This window comes from Diabrotica virgifera, chromosome 6 (genome assembly GCF_917563875.1).
Source record: "Diabrotica virgifera virgifera chromosome 6, PGI_DIABVI_V3a".
Classification (NCBI taxonomy): domain Eukaryota; kingdom Metazoa; phylum Arthropoda; class Insecta; order Coleoptera; family Chrysomelidae; genus Diabrotica; species Diabrotica virgifera.
The window spans coordinates 70,130,541-70,153,571 of NC_065448.1; the positions used below are offsets into that span (position 1 = coordinate 70,130,541).

At 33.2% G+C, this 23,031-nt stretch overlaps 1 protein-coding gene across 1 annotated transcript in view; it reads left to right on the plus strand.

Annotated features, from left to right (window-relative positions):
- Positions 1–23,031, plus strand: part of LOC114326047 (cell adhesion molecule DSCAML1) — a 1,142,530-nt gene that overhangs the window by 474,621 nt on the left and 644,878 nt on the right. The window contains exon 4 of the mRNA XM_050655145.1: positions 6,056–6,259. Coding sequence (XP_050511102.1) covers positions 6,056–6,259 — 204 coding nt within the window. The remainder of the gene's footprint in view (positions 1–6,055; positions 6,260–23,031) is intronic.

Below are 23,031 nucleotides of genomic sequence, written 5' to 3' on the forward strand. Positions count from 1 at the left end.
GACGATATTACTCTTTAATATGTGTTTTAACTGACGACATGCTTCACATCACACATGTGAAACATAGAAAAACATATTAAGGAGTAATACCGTCTAGTTTCTTTGTTATTAAAGATATTAGAGAAATTAAAAAAGTAAAATATTCAAAAAATATGAGACTACAACATAATATCGGGGTATACTCACCTTTGTGCCTTTTTCTCCCTACAAGGTGTCTCAAACTTTTGTTTCGGTTAAAACACATGATAAATTACAAAATCGTCTATTTTTTTTTTGTTTCTAAAGATATCAGGGACATTCAAACAACAGCATGTTCCCAAAACATAAGACTACAATATTATTCTGATGTATACTCTCATTTGTACCTCGTTCTCTCTACAGGGTGTCTCAAACTTAACACAAGGAAAACATATTTTTTTCTTCCACCCGGTATAAGTACAAAAAATAAGTTTGAGTAAACCTTTGCACAACTGTGTAAACACTAAAGAAAAGGCTAAAATAAAAAAATAGCCGAATCCGTCTGTTCGCGAAAAAATAAACTATGAAAATCAGCAGAATTTTCTATATCCCTAACTTTTGACGAGCAGTTTATTTTGCCGGTTATTAGTGCGCTTATCTCTGTATATAGAGTAAATTGTAAAAATGCAGTGTATAAAAATTTTTTTTATCCTATTTAAACAACCACTGTACTTGACGAAAGAGTCACTTTAAATGGATTTTGTAAATTGCAGTCGATCCTGTGAGACCTAATTTCTGGGGTATAATATTAAAAAATTCAACATTTTCTTAAATTAGTTTCAAAAATAAGATCGAAATCTAACAAAATAAAATAAAAATGGGAGGTATGTATTTATTTCATCTGTTCGAAAGTGGGTCAATTATACGAAACACTTATAAATCAACCACTTTTTCAACTAGTTGAATAAGTTGCTATATATGCTAGAATAAGCTTCGCCTTTTCTATTGTGATTTTTTTGTGCCTTTGAAATGTAAGAAAATAATGACCTGTCCGTTTCATCTTTTAACAAAAAAAGATACTGTGGAGCTTCTTAAATGGATACTTATCGAAAAACGTCGCCGGACAGGGTAACAAAGTGTAAAAAAACGTAGACACGAACCTTTCCTAATAAGGACTTTTTTAACCCAACGACGACCTTGTCAAGCTAAATTGCGTTTTACAGTGGGAGGTTTTGTGTGGAACTGCTGCTGTTGATAATGATTAGTTTAGACCTATATTAGAGAGCTACTGTTATAACTTACTAAACTTACTTTTATGTGTCACTTTCGCTGTTAAAAGTTTTTGAACATAGCTTATATAGCCCGATCAGGGAACGCAAAATTCTACGAAAACCTCCAAAAAAATAAAGAAAGGATGAAAATTTGGGAACAGGTAGTTGAAATTGTCTAATATTATATAAGAAAAAGTTTACAATTCTACATCCCCTCCATTTTCCAAAATTGGAAAATACGTGGTGAAAAATTATTTCTCGGGTGTGAAAAAATGTACGTTTAAAATAAGTCCGGATTTGGATAAAATGACTAATTCTAAGTAACTTTTGTTCTATTAGGTTTTTTACTAAGTCAATACTTTTCGAGTTATTTGCGAGTTAATGTGTTCAGTTTTAACAAAAAAAAATATGTTTGGACGGTTTTTCGGCGACAACTCAAAAAGTAAGCATTTTAGCGAAAAAAATATTCTTAGTAAAAATATAGCTTATAAAAAATTGAAAAAAATGGTGTATCCGCGAGGTCTGCAGACCCAGTAGAAGCAGAATTGCAGCTAACGAAATGTAGCTTCTTCTTCGTCAAATTCTAAATCGAATATTTCAATGTGAAATAACCAAACAGAGCACTTTTCGGGGAAAATTCATTACAACTTTTTAAAAGTGTTAAAAAAAAGTTTAATATTGTTTTTTTTTAACTTCTAACATTAAAAGTAAGTGAGTTACGCTCAAAATATTGTTGGTCCCTTTTATTTTTTGGTAAAAAAATGGCGAAAATCACCCCTTTTAGCTTCTCAAATAAAATTAATCGTTACCGCTTTATAAGTTACTTTACCTATGTATTGTTTATATTATCTATAAGTTTCATTGGTTCGACAAAAATTGGTTATGCTATGGCTGTTCAAAATTTGCCTAAACTCGTGATTAGTTACTCGTTCAAGCCATTTTAACTACAGCTTTTTCAAAACGAAGCACTTTGAACCGATGAAACTTACAGATCATATAAATAATACAGACAAAGTAACTTGTAAAGTGGTAATGTTAAAATGTATATGTGATGCTAATTAGGGGGTGATTTTCGCGATTTTTTTACCAAAAAATAAAAGGGACCAACAATATTTTGAGCGTAATTCACTTACTTTTAATATTACAAGTTTTGTTTAAAAAACAAGAATAAACCTTTTTTTAAACACTTTAAAAAATTAAAATGAATTTTCCCCTAAAAGTGCTCAGTTTTTGGGTTATTTCACATTGAAATATTCGATTTGGAATTTGACGAAAACGAACCTAATTTTCATTAGCTGCAACTCTGCTGCTACTTAATCTACAGACCCCGTGTATACACCATTTTTTTCAGTTTTTTATGGGCTCTATTTTTGCTAAGAATATTTTTTTCGCTAAAATACTTACTTTTTAAGTTATTTCAGAAAAACCGTCCAAAAACATGTTTTATTTTGTTAAACATGAACATATTAACTCGCAAATAACTCAAAAAGTATTGACTTAGTATTTGTCTTAGTAAAAAAACTCTATAGAAGGAAAGTTGTTTACAATTAGTCATTTTATCCAATTCCGGTCTTATTTTGAATGTATTTTTTTCATTTTCGAGAGGGGGGATTCCCCTCCATTTCTGTAAAATGGAAGGGGTGTAGAATTGAGAAGTTTTTCTTATATAATAATAGACAATTTCAACTACCTATTCCCAAATTTTCATCCTTCCTTTTTTTTTGGGCCATATACATAGACAAAGTGACAAAGTAACTTGTGAAGTGGTAATGTTAAAATGTATATGTGATGCTAATTAGGGGGTGATTTTCGCGATTTTTTTACCAAAAAATAAAAGGGACCAACAATATTTTGAGCATAATTCACTTACTTTTAATATTACAAGTTTTCTTTAAAAAACAAAAATAAACCTTTTTTTAAACACTTTAAAAAAGTTAAAATGAATTTTCCCCTAAAAGTGCTCCATTTTTAGGTTATTTCACATTGAAATTCGATTTGGAATTTGACGAAAAAGAACGTACTTTTCATTAGCTGCAACTCTGCTTCTACTTGGTTTACAGATCCCGTGTATACACCATTTTTTCAATTTTTTATGGGCTCTATTTTTGCTAAGAATATTTTTTTCGCTAAAATACTTACTTTTTGAGTTATTTCAGAAAAACCTTCATCAAAAAAACCTTCAAAATTTTTCATCCATCCTTTTTTTGGGCCATATTTTTCTTTGATCGGGCTAATAATACACATATAGTTTTAAAAATTATGCATCCAAAGTGTTCTCTATGATTAACTATGTACTTTCAGAAACTACTGTTATAAATCATTTATACAATAATATCATAACCTTGACACATATTTTTTGTTTTAAAAAAGAAACTGCTTTTTTATTTTTAATACATAAAAAAATAAAAACTAAGAAATTTGTTTATAATTAAAATGTATTTAAAATTTTATTTACTGGCTCTAAAGATCCATAAAGGCATACGTTGGTATATTTCAATATATTGACCAACCAGTCGGTGCTTTTTGATTTATGTATTTCAGTCTTTTTACGGGCCTCTCTGATGAAGGGTAGACCTAGAAACACGATTCAGAGGATGGTAAGAAACTCGAAACGCAACTGTCTATGTTTATTTTGTTTCACGCCCTTAAGTCTAATATATTATTATCTTATCACAGGACGTGTCTTACGGGGCACGTTTAAGAATCGTGTGATATGAAAAGCATTGGCTAATTTATAATACAACGGAACGCAGCGATAACAGGAACTTGCGCCGTCTATTGTTCTACGGCCCGTGCCATCCAAGTTCCTTCGTAAGATAAATCGCTAAAGGTATACGTTGTTATAATATTTCAATATATTTACCAATAGTACGGGATCCGAATATAGGTCGATCTGTACCCATATGATTGCCGGATGAAACATTTTTTTTATTAAATTTCATACATAGAAAAATATTTCTAGCATGGGTTGCCTATCAAAATCGTGTCATAACTATCCTTAAGGGGGGGGGGCGTAGTGGTTGAAATCAAATATTTCAAGCATATTTTTTTTAAAGTATGGTAGAATTATTTTATTTTTCAATTAAATGGGCATATTCAGTACAATTCATAGATTATTTAAGAAAAAATTCAAGGAAAAATATTGAAAAATAAGTTAACGGTTACAAATTTTTGAAGACACCTCAAAATATAAATATATTGAATTTTGTGGTGGACATCAGAACTCATCATTGGATCATGGTAAACAAAAAATTCAAAAAGATTTTATTAGCTTATGAGTTTCTCGAGGTAACGGTGTCGAGTTTTTTAGTTTTATTGAATTTTGACTTTTTGATATTACGACAAAAAAAAGAATAAAACAAAAAATATCTCGACAGCGTTACCTCAAGGAATGTCTAAAGAAAATATACAAAATTCCAGGTGGGTTGGTCAAGTAGTTTTTGAGTTACAATGTACAGAGCCTTTGAAAAAAGCAGTTTTGAGAAAAAGTCGTTTAAAGTATTGTCAACTTTATTTTAAATTTCTTTTGTGTCTGTCAAATGATAAAGTGATGCACGCCGGAATATGTGTTTGAATCGCGAAGTAATTTACAAAAGAAAATGAGAACAGCTGTTGACCGTTTCTTACCACGCTCAAGCGCGCTGGCGCGAACTTGCTCAAGCTACCAAGCGTCGAAGGTAGGGGGTAGGGAGATAGTATTGAATAATATCCCTACTTTCGACTCGCTTGTTGAAAAACGGTCAACAGCTGTTCTCATTTTCTTTTGTAAATTACTCCGCGATTCAAAAAGATATTCCGGTGGGCATCATTTTACGATTTGACAGAAAAAAAATAATTAATAATTAATATTAATTAAAATAATAATTCACAATACTTTAAACGCTATTTCCTCAAAAATGCTTTTTTCTAAGGCTGTAGACATTGTAACTCAAAAATTACTTGACCGATCCACCTGGAATTTTGTATATGTTTCCTTTGGACAGTGCTTGAGGTAATGCTGTCGAGATATTTTTTGTTTATTTCTTATTTTTTGTTAAGTAATAATAAATATGTTGATTTTCACACTTTTTGCAAAAAAAATCGTTGTTTTGAATTCTGAGTGATATCAAAAAGTTTAAAGTCGATAAAAGTAAAAAAAAACTCTACAGCGTTACCTCGAGAAACACATAAGCTAATAAAATCTTTTTGAATTTTCTGTTTATTATGATCGAATGATGAGTTCTGATGTCCACCGCAAAATTCATTATATTTTGAGGTGTCTTCAAAACTTTGCCACCATTGGCTTATTTTTCAATATTTTTCCTTGATTTTTTTCTTGAATATTCTATAAATTGTACTGAATATGCATATTAAATTTAAAAATAATGTAATTTTACCATAGGTACTTTAAAAAAATGTGATTGAAATATTGATTTCAACCCCTACGGCTCCCCCTTAAGGATAGCTTTGACACGAGCTGTGACACTATGTATGAAATTTATTAAAAAAAAATGTTTCATCCGGCAAGCAGATGGGTACAGATCTACCTATATGCGGATTCCGTACTATTGGTAAATATATTAAAATATTATAACAACGTATGCCTTTAGCGATTTACCTTACCTCGATCTATATTCGGATCTTAGACTACAACCAGTCGGTGCATTTTGATTCAGTTCTGTCTTCTTACGAGCCTCTGTGATGACGGGGAAACCTCGAAACATGTATCAGAGAATGGTAAGAAACTCAAATTGAATCGAAGCGCAACCGTGTATGTATAATTTAAATATATTTATGTAAAGTTTGTACTTTAGTCACTAACTACGTTTTGTATCTTCTTGTTCTAGGTCGTCCGAAACCAAAGGTAACGTGGTTCCTAGAAAACACAGTGATCGATGACTCATATGACGTAAGATCAGACGGTACGGTAGTCAACCATGTAACATTTCCAAATGTTGGGCGCCAACATTTACACGCAAGACTGATTTGCCAAGCCAGCAACAATAATCTCGTCCCGGCTGAGACGAAAGCGGCTGTCCTAGATATTAATTGTAAGTAAATATTTAAGTTTATAGAAAAAAAAGAATGTGTGTGTACTTTATACGCACGTAAGGAGTTATACTTCTATTATATGATTTTAACGAAATCAATATACTTTATACAGTTTATTTATATTTTATTTAAATATTAAACTAATTTTAATACTTACTACTTTCGAAATTTTTTTATTAAAACAATACCAACAATTAAAAAATAAAAGAATAAAGCACACGCAAACACATTGAAAAATGAAACAAAGAAATGATTTCTAAACAATAATTGTTGACAAAAATTTTCACTAAATACGGATTTTCTGAGAAAAAAATATAATAAATATACTAACAATCATAAAATGTATAAAAAAAATAATAAAAAAAATATTTGCATTGGGGATTGAACCTGCGTCTATCAGGTTGTTAGATTTTGAACTCACCGCACGTAGAATTTAGCTACCGATATATAGGAATGATGTGAGAAGATATAGCAACTAAACGTTTTAAACTTTTTTGACAGTTCTCTTAGCTTAATCAAATAAGTTTGATTCTTGTGGAATTAAAATATTAAAATACAACAAAATTTAGACTAAAAAAGCAATATATTAGCTGAAGATTGGTAGAAATTTTGTTGGTAATCAAATCATGTAAATCAAAGCATTACCTACTAGCTAGGTACATTTTCCAAATAGGTATGTAATTTTTATTACAATACTGAATCATTTACAATTACGTACCTGTTGCTTTTAAAAACTATTTAAAAAGTCACTACAATTATAAACTTGCTTTTTGTCTCTGTCCTCACAACAATAAAAACTAATATACACACAATTTTTTTACCCTTAACCATTGACGTATTAATAAAATAACCGACATATTGAACAATTTTTGACAGGTCATTGTAATTACCCAATCAGAGGACATATAACGTTTAAGCTACGCCCAGGACCAAGACTTTTGATGAATTCGCGCACATATAAATTTACTCCCAACGCGCCTAAAGAAGTATAACTTTAAAAAAGTATAACAAAAATGAATAACCATTTTCAATTTCTATGGCTTGCAAATTGTATAAGCCTCGGAGGTGTAACCAGAGAAGGTTCCCATTGTTTTCATTCTGGTGGGATATGTTATATGCCATTAGAGTGAAAACTTAGTCTTTTTTTAGAAAAGTATATTTCTTTGTTCTTAAATTTTTTTGTTAAGTATTTGCAACTATTAAAGAACCTTTCAACTGCTATGTTCTATGTACTGTGGATTAACTATATTCGAAAAATCAATAAATTGTTTAGGTACGTACAGATACGCGCGCCACGCACTTGGCGCTGTGTGCGCCCCGATCTTTAGTGGCGCGTTAAAAGTTTTTCATTTTGACGAACCTTCCGCGATCCAGAGGAAACTTACGAACATTTAGTAATCGTAGATAATCATGTCTTTATCCTGTCTCTCTCAAATGAACACTAAGAATAACTCTAAAATATTTGAAACGTTTGGTGTTGATTTTGAGAGTAAACTAAATGTAAGTAAGACCAAATGTTTAACATGTCGGGATAGTCTGATGAGTTTTTTTTCTGTTTTTTCCTCGTTATTTACTAGTGGATAACAGCAGAATTTCACTGTAATAATTGCATGTTGTATATTTTTAAAGAGCACACAGTTACTTTACTCCTGGAGACTAACACAAAAACTACAGGAATCACACAGATCAACTACGGATGAATACGAACATATAAAAAACTGCATGAAAGACGCAGCGCTAGAAGCCTTAGGGCCACAGGTACGGAGAGTATATTGGTGGGATAAAGAAGTGGAAGAAAAGATAAAAAGAAAGAAGGAAGTATATCAGAAGTTATTAGAACAGGGAGACGAACAAACAAAACAACAATATAAAAACTTGAACAAAGAAGTCAAACGAGAAGTTGTTAAAAAGAAAAATAGTGCATGGGAACAAAAATGCCAATACCTAGACAACCATATAGGAGAAACAAAGAGCTCTGAAACCTGGAGAACTATAAAAACGATGAGAACAACGACAAAAATCCAAGTTATAATAAATAGAATACCAGAGAACACATTTGTAGAGCATTTTGATAACTTATTAACAGAGAAAAGAGAAAGGTTTAAACAGACAAATGAACAAGTGGAAGTAGAAGGAAGAATAGAAATATCAATAGAACAAGTGAAAGAAGCAGATAAGGGAATGAAATTAAGAAAATCCTTAAGCCCAGGCGGAATACATCCAGAGTTGATTAGGTATGGATCATCAAAACTGTTTGAAATGATCCGAAAATTATTCGAAAGATGCTTAAACGGGGAAGTTTCAGAAGAATAGAGACAATCGTATATCTCTCCAATACACAAGAAAGGCACAAAGACTGATCCTAAAAACTATATAGGGATCGCAGTGATTGCGACTATAGGCCGACTATACTCAAAAGTACTACGAAACCTGATAGAAAATGGTATTAAAGACAAACAACCCGAAGAACAAGCGGGAGTTAGGGCCGGACGCTTGTTACAACTAGCTGATGATTTTCTGTTGGAGTGAATGAAAAGGGAGTGGTAAACTCCAACAGAAGTAGTAAAAAGAAGAAGATCTACTTAATGTAGCCAAAGGACAAAAATGTGTGGCTTCTCCGTTGAAGAAGCTGGAGTAACTAAAATACAACTTTGTAGTAGTATTTGTATGGAAGGATGCCAAGACAAAGAATATCGAATTGATACAGGACTAGAGATGAGAAATCATTAATAGATAGATATAACTTGAATGGCTAGCTAAATATGTATGAGAAGGGCCACTTGACACTCAAGGAAGGATTCGGCCAATTTGCACGGCTATTTTTGGCCAGACAATAGATTAAAGGAAGTGACAATGATGGCTCGAAAAGAAGATATGAAGATAATGTTCAGAAAATAGATAGAGTAAATATAATAATATACTGAAAATAGAATGAATTTTTGGGCGCCAGAAGAAGGATAACTAGGTTAACGCTCTTCCAGGTATTCTACGCTGCTATAGAGTATGTTAAATTTGTAGTACAAGTATGTGAAAAGTTATTAAAGATTATTAAATTATAAAATATACTACTAAAAATAAAGGAGTAATAAGAAAAAAAAAATCACAATAAATGTATATTTATTGAATGTAACTACTAGATCTTTTTAACAATCTCTGAGTTAGGACAAGTAACTAGTGTGTAACTCTAACATGACAGGAAAAAGTGATACTAGTGAAAGTCAATTACAAAATCATCATACAACTATGATCTAAGAATACTCTTTATAAGGTTAGAAAAACTGACTACGGGTACCTCTAATACAGGAAGTACAACTTACAACTAGGTTAGTAGAACCCTCACCAAATAATAATTGTACGTTTATAATACGTACACCTTAATTAAATACTACCTGATACTATATATAACATATAAATACCTCACTGTGAGTGGGACAGGCACAAGCCTTATTGAATAAATAAACCTACGAGTGGATACACAGATCCTTTTCCTAACTCGTGGTTTATAATAGTAATAATAACAAGTGAAACCAAAAACTAATCTGAGGGATTAGAATCCAGAAGTTCATATGAATTTAATAAATTAAAGTTAAAGTTAAATAAAGTTAATAAGTTAAAGTTAAGTAAAGTTAATAAGTTCAAGTTAAATAAAGTTAATAATTACAATTTTGACTAATATGTGAAGTTAATTTTTAAAAATTTAATTAAACATATACTAAAATAATGGAATGAGTTTAAATAATTATACAAAAGTGGAACACAGCCTAAAAATAATCAAGATAAGAGTACCGACTACTATTATCAGGGAAAATATCTGAGCTCAGAAATTTATACCTTTATAGATTGCAGAGTGTTGGGGAACGCTATCAATTAAATATTATGTTGTAAAGAAAAAAAACCTATAAAAAATATAAAGCAGGAAAAATGTGTGTGCAATTGAACTAAAAAAATGTACTAAATATCACAAAACCAGTCTGTCTTTAATAAGAGCACAGTAAATGTTCCCAAACAAACCACTCTTTCCTAATCTTGAAGTTGATGTAATGGGCACCCAAGGGTGCTAACTCTCGCTAGCAGCTGTCCTGCTGGAGGTACAGGAGAGGAAGACTGGTAGAAAGCAGCTGAAGGTACTCAAAACTGTTGGAAAGCAGCTGGAGGTACTCAAAAAAAAGAAAATGTGGAAATAATCCAGGCTGGTCGCCTATTGATTGTTTCTCTCTGTGTGGTCTGGCCTTGGTGTTGTTGTAGGGTGGCTTTAAGATTTCATGGTAGGTGCTAAAAAAAACACAGTGTGGTGTTACTACCAATCTACCAATGTCAAAAAAAAGAAGCAAGAGATACGAGGAGGTGTTTTTATTCCTATGGGAATAAGAAGAAATAGGTCATTAAGTCCAAAAACTTGAATGACTAGACAGCTTGACCTTTTATCAGGTTGCTATCAGATGACCTTGGTCAAATAACACAAGTAATTTCCAATTGAAATACAAAATATAATTACTGTGAAAGAATATTTTATTATAATATATACACCGGTATATAGATATATTATACAAGGATAAAATATAGTAAGACTAAGCGATGGATACTTATTTGATCATCGTTCAAAAGATAGGAGTTCTGTAGACTTGAAAGGAATATAAAAAATGGAGTTTAAATTAGCTCTATTTTCCAACTGGAAGCACAAATTAACAACGAATATTGAATTATCTCTAGATGAGTTTGATCCATGAAAATAAAACATAAAAACCATGAAAATAGACTATGTGAAACTTAGTTAGCAAATGTCAAGGACTTCCAAAATGGCTGAATAAAATACTTAATAAAATGTGTATTTACCGGGGTAGAACTCATTGGATATAGTATGCTCTAAAATTCTTCAAATCCACTGCTGCTGGATAACTTCACTATACTTTTATTGTAATATTTAATCAATTTGGAACTGAGAATTAGAGGTGAATAATTGAGTCTAATGACCCCGCACACTACGATTCAGACCGAACACTCGAGAAACAATGGCAATCCAAGGCTCACGTTCACAGCTGAATCCTTCGTACCCCTCTACTAAGCATTGGCTGTCAAAGTGGGGAAACCAATGTTGCCACGTTTTAAATGTGACGTCATCAAGCATTTAAAAATTCTGAGATGGGTTTAAGTTCTATTTGAATAAACATTGAAAGAAAATAATTCTGAAAATAATTAAATAATATTTTGGATAGTTAAATAATATCTTCCCATCAATAATCGATTCTATAAGGGGCGGAACGTCACATTCCCTTTCAACCACCAGAAAAAAAATTTTATTTAAAAAAAATTTTTTTTTTTTTTTTTTTTTTTTTTTTCAAAATATTAAACTAGAGTAGTAGTGCTTAGTGTATCATTCCCCGTTGATTCGCAAGATTACAAATAATCACCACTAATAATCAAGGGAAAGTAGGATGGTCACTGCAGCAAATACCGGAAATTGCAAAATATGACCCGAAGTCCTAGTAAAAGTGCTAAAGATGAGACATAATTTATAATGACAAATAAGTGTCGAATTGGCAGTAAATCCAAAGTTGAACTATCCATGGACATCAGATTTATAAGGAGTATATCCAAGGACGAACAACCAGGCAAAGGTGAGAGCCAATTCATACCATAACGCAAGTACATATACTAAAGTCACCAATGAAATCAATAACTATAATAAGTGAAGAATCAAACACTCAATCCTAAATTGGACTAGCAATGGACACCAGATTCGTAATAGTATATCCAGAGAAGAACAACTAGGAATATTTATAGAATAATTTTCACCAATACCAACTAATATAAATAGTGAACATACCAAAGGAATGCAAACACATTAACCAAAATAAATGTGGAATCAGACACTCAATCCAAAGTCAGACTATCAATGGACAACAGATTCACAAAAACATATCCAATGAAGAACGACCAGGAAGATTTATGGACCAATTCACATCCATACTAAATCATATAAATAAATTAGGTCTACGTACACCCACATCCGGTAATACGAACCTATACAACCAAATAAACAAAATAAGTGAAGAATCGGACACTTAATCCAAAATCGGACTAGCAATGGACACCAGATTTATAGGAGCATATCCAAAGAAGAACGATCAGGAAGATTTATGGACCAATTCTCACTAATACTAAATAACTAACTAAATTAGCTCTAGATCTACCCTCATCCGGTAATATGAGCCTATCGAAACTAAATAGTAAAAATAAAGGATGAACTTATAAGTTCTATGACTCCATGGTAAATACAAAATATGACGGGAACGAGCTCCCAATCTTTCATAAGACTGTATATTCATGTGAACATACATAGGATTATCCAGGAGATATTCCTGAATCTAAGCAACAATTAATGCCTAAGGAAAGAAGAGGGAATCTACTAAAAAGAAAATCAATAATTTGTCCCAGTGGGTTAATCACTAACATTACGACTCTACGTCTATGGAAAGTCAAGCATCTATATACTATGAACTAAGAGACATAAAATAAGCAAACTAGACTTCCCTATTATCGTGTGAAAATGTGCCTGGAATATTTGGAACAATTGCACAAGAATGGTTAGGAAGTGTTGTACACCATTTCCCAACCAGAAATATTATCATGGATAAACATCTGCCTACTCTGACAAGAAAGACATGGATTACGAAATCGGATAGCAGTGATCAGTTGCTGAACTTCGAACCCACGTATTCACCAACTTTGAGCATTAACAGACTAGTTCATAAGAAGAAATATGAAGGACTCAAGAATTCATTTATAAATCAAAATTCCAAATTCATTCCAGAATCATCCTGTGGAGGAAGTAAGAATCCGAATTAATATAAAGTATTTAAGGTACCTGTGACAAATATCAATAAAGTAACCCAATAACAAATTAACAACCACAACTTCTTTCCAATATGGCAAATCCAATGACATGATATAAAAACAATAAAAAAAAATAATAGGTATGTAATCAAATATCCAAGATATAACACATAATCTAAGATATGGTAGTGTAACATAGCTCCATCTATATTAAGCAAGAATACTTGTATGAGCCCACACATCCAAATATCTTAATATATAATAATCAACAGCCCTTTTATTCTGAGAGGTTGAGTACAAAACTAAGAGTACAAGTGGAGGTTATTAACTTGGTAATACTACTGGCTGGATTAGTATTTGAGAATATTTGTCGATAATGACTCAAATGCAATCTATAATACAAAAAAATAATAATAAACTCATACAAGCGGTATTACACAAGAATTCGGTACCTAATAACTAATACGTGAGAAATCATCAAGCCATGCCGAAGGATAAAAATTGCTATGGTCAGGCATTATCTGGTGATTAACAATTTAAACTAAAATACTATACCATAATAAAACTAATTAAAGGCAAACACAGGAAGATATTAGCTTAAACAACCCTGTTAAGCTAATCTTCTTCCGATGAAGTTGAAGAATCCACATCGTCCATGGTGTTGTCAGGCAGTAAATCCTTTACATGAAATTGACCAATTCGCTTATTAGTCGAATTGTCCTTTAATTCATAAATCAAAGGAGATATTACCCTTGAGACAGTACATGGGACATATTTCTGGCAAAACTTTGCAGAAATGGCATCACCCTTATTGGATTTGACAAAATTGCGCTTTAAGACTCGATCACCAACAAAGAATCGCAGATCTCGTTTCCTCAAATTATAGTGCTGCTGGTTCCTTAGGTAAGAAGTTTTTAACTTCTTCCTAATGTCTGCGAAAATATGAGGTAACGTCTGGAGATCATCTAAGCGATGAAGTTTCTCAGATATTTGAGGAAGATTTTCGGAATTGTCTGAAATTACACCAAAATAATCACCTGATAAAGCCACATTCCTACCAAAATTCAAATATGCTGGAGAGCACTGGGTAACTTCATGGACAGAAGTCCTTATGGCTTGAGCTATGGAATGAATATATTGATCCCAAGCTCTGTGATCAGGGTAAGTATAGGACCTTAGAGCTGTGACAATACTGCGATTTACTCTCTCAGTATGATTTGCTTGTGGATGGTAGGCAGCATTATAAAAGGTCTTTTGAACCTTATATTTAGCTAGAAGATCTTTAAAGGCCTTCGATACAAACTGAGGACCGTTGTCACATGACACAATTTGAGGAACACCATACACCAAAAAGACTTGTTCCTCCAAATATTTTAAAATTGCTGGAGTTGTGGCCTGGCGAAGGGGACAAACTAAAGGAAATTTAGTGAAATAATCCACAACTACCAGGCAATAGGTATTACCCTTGTAACTCCGAGGATAAGGTCCAATGAGATCCATTGAGATCATCTGCCAAGGAAAATTTATGTTCCTGAAGGAACCCATAAGTCCAGCCTGTGGTAGGTTACTTGGTTTACAAGTAGCACAAACCATGCATTTAGAAATGTACCTTTTTATAGACTTCCGCATACCAGGCCAATAATATAATTCGGCAATACGGTGATAAGTCTTATAAAAACCAAAATGACCCGCCGTAACTTCATCATGAAACATATGCAGAATATTTTCCCTATTTGGCGTAGGTACAACTATTTTCCACTCCGACATATTGGATAAGGACTCTATCGGACTTAAGATGTGTTTGTACAGAATATTATTCTCTACCTTAAAATCAGGATATTTTTGTGGGTCTTGAGTGACCCTATCAATCATATTCTGATACCACATATCAGGACTTAAAGAGGACAGATCTAGGACATTAATATCATGGACACGTGAAAGAGCATCTGCGACCACTACCCCGTTTGCCTTTCTATGGACAATCTTATATGAATAGGCAGCCAGTTTGCATATCCATCGAGAAAGCCTCTGTGAAGGGTTTTTCATACTATGAAGCCATACTAAGGAACTATGATCAGTAATTATAGTGAAATTACGACCTTCCAGATAATAACGAAAAGCTTCTAACCCATGGATGATAGCTAAGAGTTCTTTCTCCGTAGTTGAATAGTTTTTCTGGGCCTTGTTCAACTTCTTACTAGTGTACGCTATGGGGTGTTCGGAGCCATCTTTCAACTGAAATAATACGCCTCCAGAAGCTGTATTAGAGCAATCTGTCATTAGATAAAAATGCTCATCAAAATTAGGTGACATCATAACCGGAGCGCTCGTTAAAGCATCTTTAACGCGCCTAAAAGCTTCGTCAGCCTCAGGAGTCCAAGTAATGGTCTGTCCCTTTTTCCTGTTCTTCAAAAGATCAGTAAGAGGTGACAACAAAGTAGAGTAGGACGGTACAAATCGCCGATAATAGCCACACATTCCCAATATCCTACGGACTTGGGTGGTGGTCTTTGGTATAGGAAAATTTTTGATAGCAACTATTTTCTCAGGATCAGTCCTCAGCCCCTGGTTATCCACAACATAACCCAAGAACTTAAGACTAGGGCGACAAAACTGACATTTATCCAGATTGACCGTTAGATTAGCTTCCTTAAGACGTAAAAATAACTTATCTAAAATTTCCATATGAAGGGAAAAATCAGGAGTGACAACCAAAATATCGTCTAAATAATAGAAAACATAGGGCTCTAACGGTGGACCAATGACTAAATCCATCAGACGACACATTGTCTGAGGAGCAGAAACAAGACCGAAAGGCATGGTGACAAACTGGAATAATCCTTTACCACTGACAGCAAAAGCAGTATACTTCTTGCTCTCTTCACTCAGTGGGATCTGTAGGAAGGCCTTAGACAAATCAATAGAAGAGATGTATTTGGCATTCTGAAGTTTGCTCAAAATCACATCTATTCTGGGGATAGGATAAGCATCCCTGTTAGTTGTGATACTGTTTAGTTTTCGACCGTCAAAGCAGATCCTGAAGGATCCATCCTTCTTCTTCGTTAACCAGAGCGGAGAACAGTAGGACGATGTTGAAGGTTCTATGATATTTAAAGCAAGCATCGAATCTACTTCCTTTTCTAAATCTGCCTGCCAGGCTTGAGGTATGGGGTACTGATATAATCTGAAAGGAGTGGGATTTCCCACTTCGATAGTGTGAGAGATTAACGACGTACGACCTAGTTTGTCTTTTGAAGAAAGAGTAGTAAATTTAGAGATCATACTCTCTAATTGCCTTTGTTCAGAGCTTGATAAACTAGCAAAATCGTGAATAGCACTAAGGGTAGATAAATTAAATTCAGATATGGAAAAAGAAAAATCAGAACAACTTAAGGTACTATTGAAAGCATTGAAAAAGTCCATACCTAAAATTATAGAATTCTGCACGGAAGGAATAACATAAAATGTAATTTCCCTACATAAATCTGCCACTGTGATTTTAATTTGGAGTTTGCCCGTAATGGACTGAACTGTACCATCTGCAGTAGATACTTGCAAAGATGAAATGGGCATAATGGGAATACTAGAATTTTTCAATAAATTTAACGAATGTGCCCCTATCAATGAAATATTAGAGCCACTATCTAACAAAGCTAAACACGATTGTCCTAAAATTTGAATAGGAAGATATGGCCTATTATCATTTTGTTTCCTAACTAATAACGAATTAATATCTAGATCTAAAGTATTTGGTTGTCTACAACCGTTATATGGAACTAACCCAGACGTATCATCATCATTAACAAAACTAGAATCTAATATAGATAATGGAACCACATTACTATCACAATTATTATTGTTACGTTGAACACTACCAATCAAAGAAGCGTTTGTAAATGACCATCTGTGATCATTTGAATCAAGCGAATCTAACGTATTATCTATAGAAATAAATTTCTGGTTTAATTTTGTTTTGTGGTGTGTGCTGCTTTCTTGAACGACACCCCTTTCCCTTTTCGTGAAGATGGGTTTGGGTTGCTGGATGTGCTTGGTCCAGCAGTTTCGTTTGACGATGGGGTTTGATTCCCTGATTGGATGTTGGACGGAGAAACGTTCAGGGGACGGACCTCCGACGTGTCGTTTCCCGAACACTTAGAACAGTTTCTTTTAAGGGTGTTCTCTCGGCCACAACCATGGCAGAAAATACGATTTTGAGGAATCCCACAATTGTAAAATGGGTGACCAGGCTGATCACAATTCCAGCAGACAAGAGAACTAACAACCGAAACATTATGTTCATGACCCTTATTTAGCCAAGAACGTTGCCTAAAGGAAGTTGGCTGAGAAGAAGAGTTAGAAGAGGATCGAGATGTGGATGGAGGTTGAGAAGACCAGGATAACGTTTCCTCCAAACGTTTGCATTTTATAGTAAGGTCATCAATGTTCTGAATGTCCATAAGAGCTAATTGTTGATGATAAAAGGGCAATAGACATTTAAGGATGATTTTAATTTTAGCTAAATCTGACAAAGGAGTGTCTAAACGACTACACATACCTAATATAGTATTAATAAACATAGTAACAGATTCCCCAGGTTTCTGCTTATGATTCTTAATTTGATCTAATAAATCATCCTGGAATGAATACGGAAGAAAATCTGACTTCAACTTTTTAATCAGATCAGACCAACAAGAAAAATTACCCCTGTTATTCATAAACCATGTAAAAGCGGTCCCGGTGAACAACTCAGCAGAAGCAGCAAACAAATCCTCTTCAGAAACACCTCTAGATATTCGAAGACATTCAACCCTTTCTAAAAATGACATCACATCAGTGTGCTGTTTTTCACCTGAAAATGAAATACCCCATTTGTGTACTTGAACAGGTTTGGAGTACGTAAAGCTAGGTACATTGACTGAAGCATTAGGAGTAGAGGTAGCAATGGGGTTAACTCTAGAATCAAGTTCACCCTCTAGTGTTAATATTTTAAGAGAAACAGACCTCTTGAACGGTTCCTGTTCTTCAGAAGGACAGTGTAGCAAGTGTACACGGGCAGAAATATGGCCTAGACGAGATGTTAATCGCGCATACTCTGTATCCTTTACAGTTCCCCTAAACTTTTCGATTTTTTTAGACAAGCTGTCCAATGTTTCAGTGATTCCTTTTTGTTGTTCCTCAAAAGGAAGGGATACAGCTGAAATTTGGAGAAAACTTCTATTGCCAGCTTCTTGTTTCAAAGCACCTCTCAAAAGATTGCGTTTTTTATCGACAGTTGTCGACTCCTCTGGCATTATGTCCCGAATCTTTAATTCATAATCCAATTCATCCACCAGAAGATGTTCAGCTTTAAAAGCACACATGATGAGAGCAAAGTTATTGACAAATAGTCCAAAGAACAGAAATATGAAAAATATGAAAATATGAAAGTTTGCACGCAAAATATATATAATATAAACCGAGAAAATATCAGCAACACACCAACAAAATCAAAATAGCCAGCAAAAAAAAATATATATATAATGCAGTATATAATCTAATAAATAAGATCAAATAAATATATAAGATCAAATAAATGGATAAATAATCCAATAAATATTGTATACTCAAGTAAACCTACTACCTAAATACTGGAAGTAAATTTTTTTATTTATATGTAACTTACCACCACTCTAGAAAAAATATATATCTATAATAATAATAATAATAATCAACACTTAGTTGTACCTCCAACTATACCACTATTGACTGAAGAAATAAAATTGTTATATGAATTATATTATTAATAGCAATATTAAATATAAGTTCCCAATAAAAATTCAAAATCTAACCCAGAATGTAAGCTGCACAAACATATACTATAATGAGGTCCCAAAATATAAACAAAAATCAAAACAGCGTTTAAGAATACCTGATATGTATCAGAAATTAAAAATAAAATAAATAAGTAACAATATGTGTATAGGATACCAAACGGAAATAACAAAGAGATTTCAGATAAAAGAGAAGAATTGACCTAAATGAATACTGTCTCAGACCAAAGATAAAGCCACCACGTTGGAAAGCCGATGTAACAACTAGCTGATGATTTTCTGTTGGAGTGAATGAAAAGGGAGTGGTAAACTCCAACAGAAGTAGTAAAAAGAAGAAGATCTACTTAATGTAGCCAAAGGACAAAAATGTGTGGCTTCTCCGTTGAAGAAGCTGGAGTAACTAAAATACAACTTTGTAGTAGTATTTGTATGGAAGGATGCCAAGACAAAGAATATCGAATTGATACAGGACTAGAGATGAGAAATCATTAATAGATAGATATAACTTGAATGGCTAGCTAAATATGTATGAGAAGGGCCACTTGACACTCAAGGAAGGATTCGGCCAATTTGCACGGCTATTTTTGGCCAGACAATAGATTAAAGGAAGTGACAATGATGGCTCGAAAAGAAGATATGAAGATAATGTTCAGAAAATAGATAGAGTAAATATAATAATATACTGAAAATAGAATGAATTTTTGGGCGCCAGAAGAAGGATAACTAGGTTAACGCTCTTCCAGGTATTCTACGCTGCTATAGAGTATGTTAAATTTGTAGTACAAGTATGTGAAAAGTTATTAAAGATTATTAAATTATAAAATATACTACTAAAAATAAAGGAGTAATAAGAAAAAAAAAATCACAATAAATGTATATTTATTGAATGTAACTACTAGATCTTTTTAACAATCTCTGAGTTAGGACAAGTAACTAGTGTGTAACTCTAACATGACAGGAAAAAGTGATACTAGTGAAAGTCAATTACAAAATCATCATACAACTATGATCTAAGAATACTCTTTATAAGGTTAGAAAAACTGACTACGGGTACCTCTAATACAGGAAGTACAACTTACAACTAGGTTAGTAGAACCCTCACCAAATAATAATTGTACGTTTATAATACGTACACCTTAATTAAATACTACCTGATACTATATATAACATATAAATACCTCACTGTGAGTGGGACAGGCACAAGCCTTATTGAATAAATAAACCTACGAGTGGATACACAGATCCTTTTCCTAACTCGTGGTTTATAATAGTAATAATAACAAGTGAAACCAAAAACTAATCTGAGGGATTAGAATCCAGAAGTTCATATGAATTTAATAAATTAAAGTTAAAGTTAAATAAAGTTAATAAGTTAAAGTTAAGTAAAGTTAATAAGTTCAAGTTAAATAAAGTTAATAATTACAATTTTGACTAATATGTGAAGTTAATTTTTAAAAATTTAATTAAACATATACTAAAATAATGGAATGAGTTTAAATAATTATACAAAAGTGGAACACAGCCTAAAAATAATCAAGATAAGAGTACCGACTACTATTATCAGGGAAAATATCTGAGCTCAGAAATTTATACCTTTATAGATTGCAGAGTGTTGGGGAACGCTATCAATTAAATATTATGTTGTAAAGAAAAAAAACCTATAAAAAATATAAAGCAGGAAAAATGTGTGTGCAATTGAACTAAAAAAATGTACTAAATATCACAAAACCAGTCTGTCTTTAATAAGAGCACAGTAAATGTTCCCAAACAAACCACTCTTTCCTAATCTTGAAGTTGATGTAATGGGCACCCAAGGGTGCTAACTCTCGCTAGCAGCTGTCCTGCTGGAGGTACAGGAGAGGAAGACTGGTAGAAAGCAGCTGAAGGTACTCAAAACTGTTGGAAAGCAGCTGGAGGTACTCAAAAAAAAGAAAATGTGGAAATAATCCAGGCTGGTCGCCTATTGATTGTTTCTCTCTGTGTGGTCTGGCCTTGGTGTTGTTGTAGGGTGGCTTTAAGATTTCATGGTAGGTGCTAAAAAAAACACAGTGTGGTGTTACTACCAATCTACCAATGTCAAAAAAAAGAAGCAAGAGATACGAGGAGGTGTTTTTATTCCTATGGGAATAAGAAGAAATAGGTCATTAAGTCCAAAAACTTGAATGACTAGACAGCTTGACCTTTTATCAGGTTGCTATCAGATGACCTTGGTCAAATAACACAAGTAATTTCCAATTGAAATACAAAATATAATTACTGTGAAAGAATATTTTATTATAATATATACACCGGTATATAGATATATTATACAAGGATAAAATATAGTAAGACTAAGCGATGGATACTTATTTGATCATCGTTCAAAAGATAGGAGTTCTGTAGACTTGAAAGGAATATAAAAAATGGAGTTTAAATTAGCTCTATTTTCCAACTGGAAGCACAAATTAACAACGAATATTGAATTATCTCTAGATGAGTTTGATCCATGAAAATAAAACATAAAAACCATGAAAATAGACTATGTGAAACTTAGTTAGCAAATGTCAAGGACTTCCAAAATGGCTGAATAAAATACTTAATAAAATGTGTATTTACCGGGGTAGAACTCATTGGATATAGTATGCTCTAAAATTCTTCAAATCCACTGCTGCTGGATAACTTCACTATACTTTTATTGTAATATTTAATCAATTTGGAACTGAGAATTAGAGGTGAATAATTGAGTCTAATGACCCCGCACACTACGATTCAGACCGAACACTCGAGAAACAATGGCAATCCAAGGCTCACGTTCACAGCTGAATCCTTCGTACCCCTCTACTAAGCATTGGCTGTCAAAGTGGGGAAACCAATGTTGCCACGTTTTAAATGTGACGTCATCAAGCATTTAAAAATTCTGAGATGGGTTTAAGTTCTATTTGAATAAACATTGAAAGAAAATAATTCTGAAAATAATTAAATAATATTTTGGATAGTTAAATAATATCTTCCCATCAATAATCGATTCTATAAGGGGCGGAACGTCACACGCTCCACTATGGATAATATTCTCACATAAAAAATTGCAATGGAAAAACGAGTGCAGAGAAATAGAGAAACTCATATAACCAACTACGGATAGAAATGGGTAACTTGAAAATAAACCCAATTCTTATTAATGCCACTCAAAAATACTACGAACAAAACTTTGCAAGAATTAAAATGGGACAAGGAATCACCTCTCCTTTTCAAACAAAAAAGGGACTAAGACAAGGCTGCTGTCTGCCACCCACCATATTTAAAATCTATTTGGTGGATCCTTAGTGAAATGGGTAAAAAAATGTAGAAACATGGGAATAACGGTGGGAGAAAACACGCTAAATACACTTTTCTTTGAGGATGATCAGGTATTTAGTAATTGCCGAAGACAGCGACGATCTTATCTATATGGTAATAAAACTGCAAGAAGAATATGAGGTGGCAGGTCTAAACATGAATATGACAAAATGTGAATACCTCTCAGTGGGAAGAGATTAAATATGTGACCTAGTCTTGGAAGACGACAAAATCAAAGGCGTGCAATCCTGCAAATATTTGGGGGTCATTTTCAACAAGAAGGGAAATAGCGCAGATGAAATCAGGGAAAGAATAAATAAGGGCAGAGCAGCGAACCGTGCCTTAAACTCTCTACTCTGGCAAAAACAATTCGACGAGAAACCAAAAAACACATTTACGGAAGTATAGTCCAAAGTATTACACTTTACAGTTCGGAAGTATGGGACGTCACCAAAGCTAATAGAAACAAACTTATGACGACAGAAATTAATGATCTGAGGCGAAGCTGCGATAGATCGGAACTGGAGAGAGTTAGAAATGAACAAATAAGAAACGAAATGAAAATGGAGCGAAATATCAATGATGATATAGAGAGAAAACAATTAATCTGGTTCGGACATGTTAAAAGAATACCAGAGTACAGATGGCCTAGTAGAGTACTGGAATGGATCCCCAATGAAAGAAGAAAGAGAGGACGACCACGGAGGAGTTGCCGCAACGATATTGATGAAGCAATGGCGGCAAGAGACTTAGAAGAGGCAACTGCATATGACAGAAAAAGATGGAAATTGGGGGCGGAGAAGCGGCGACAG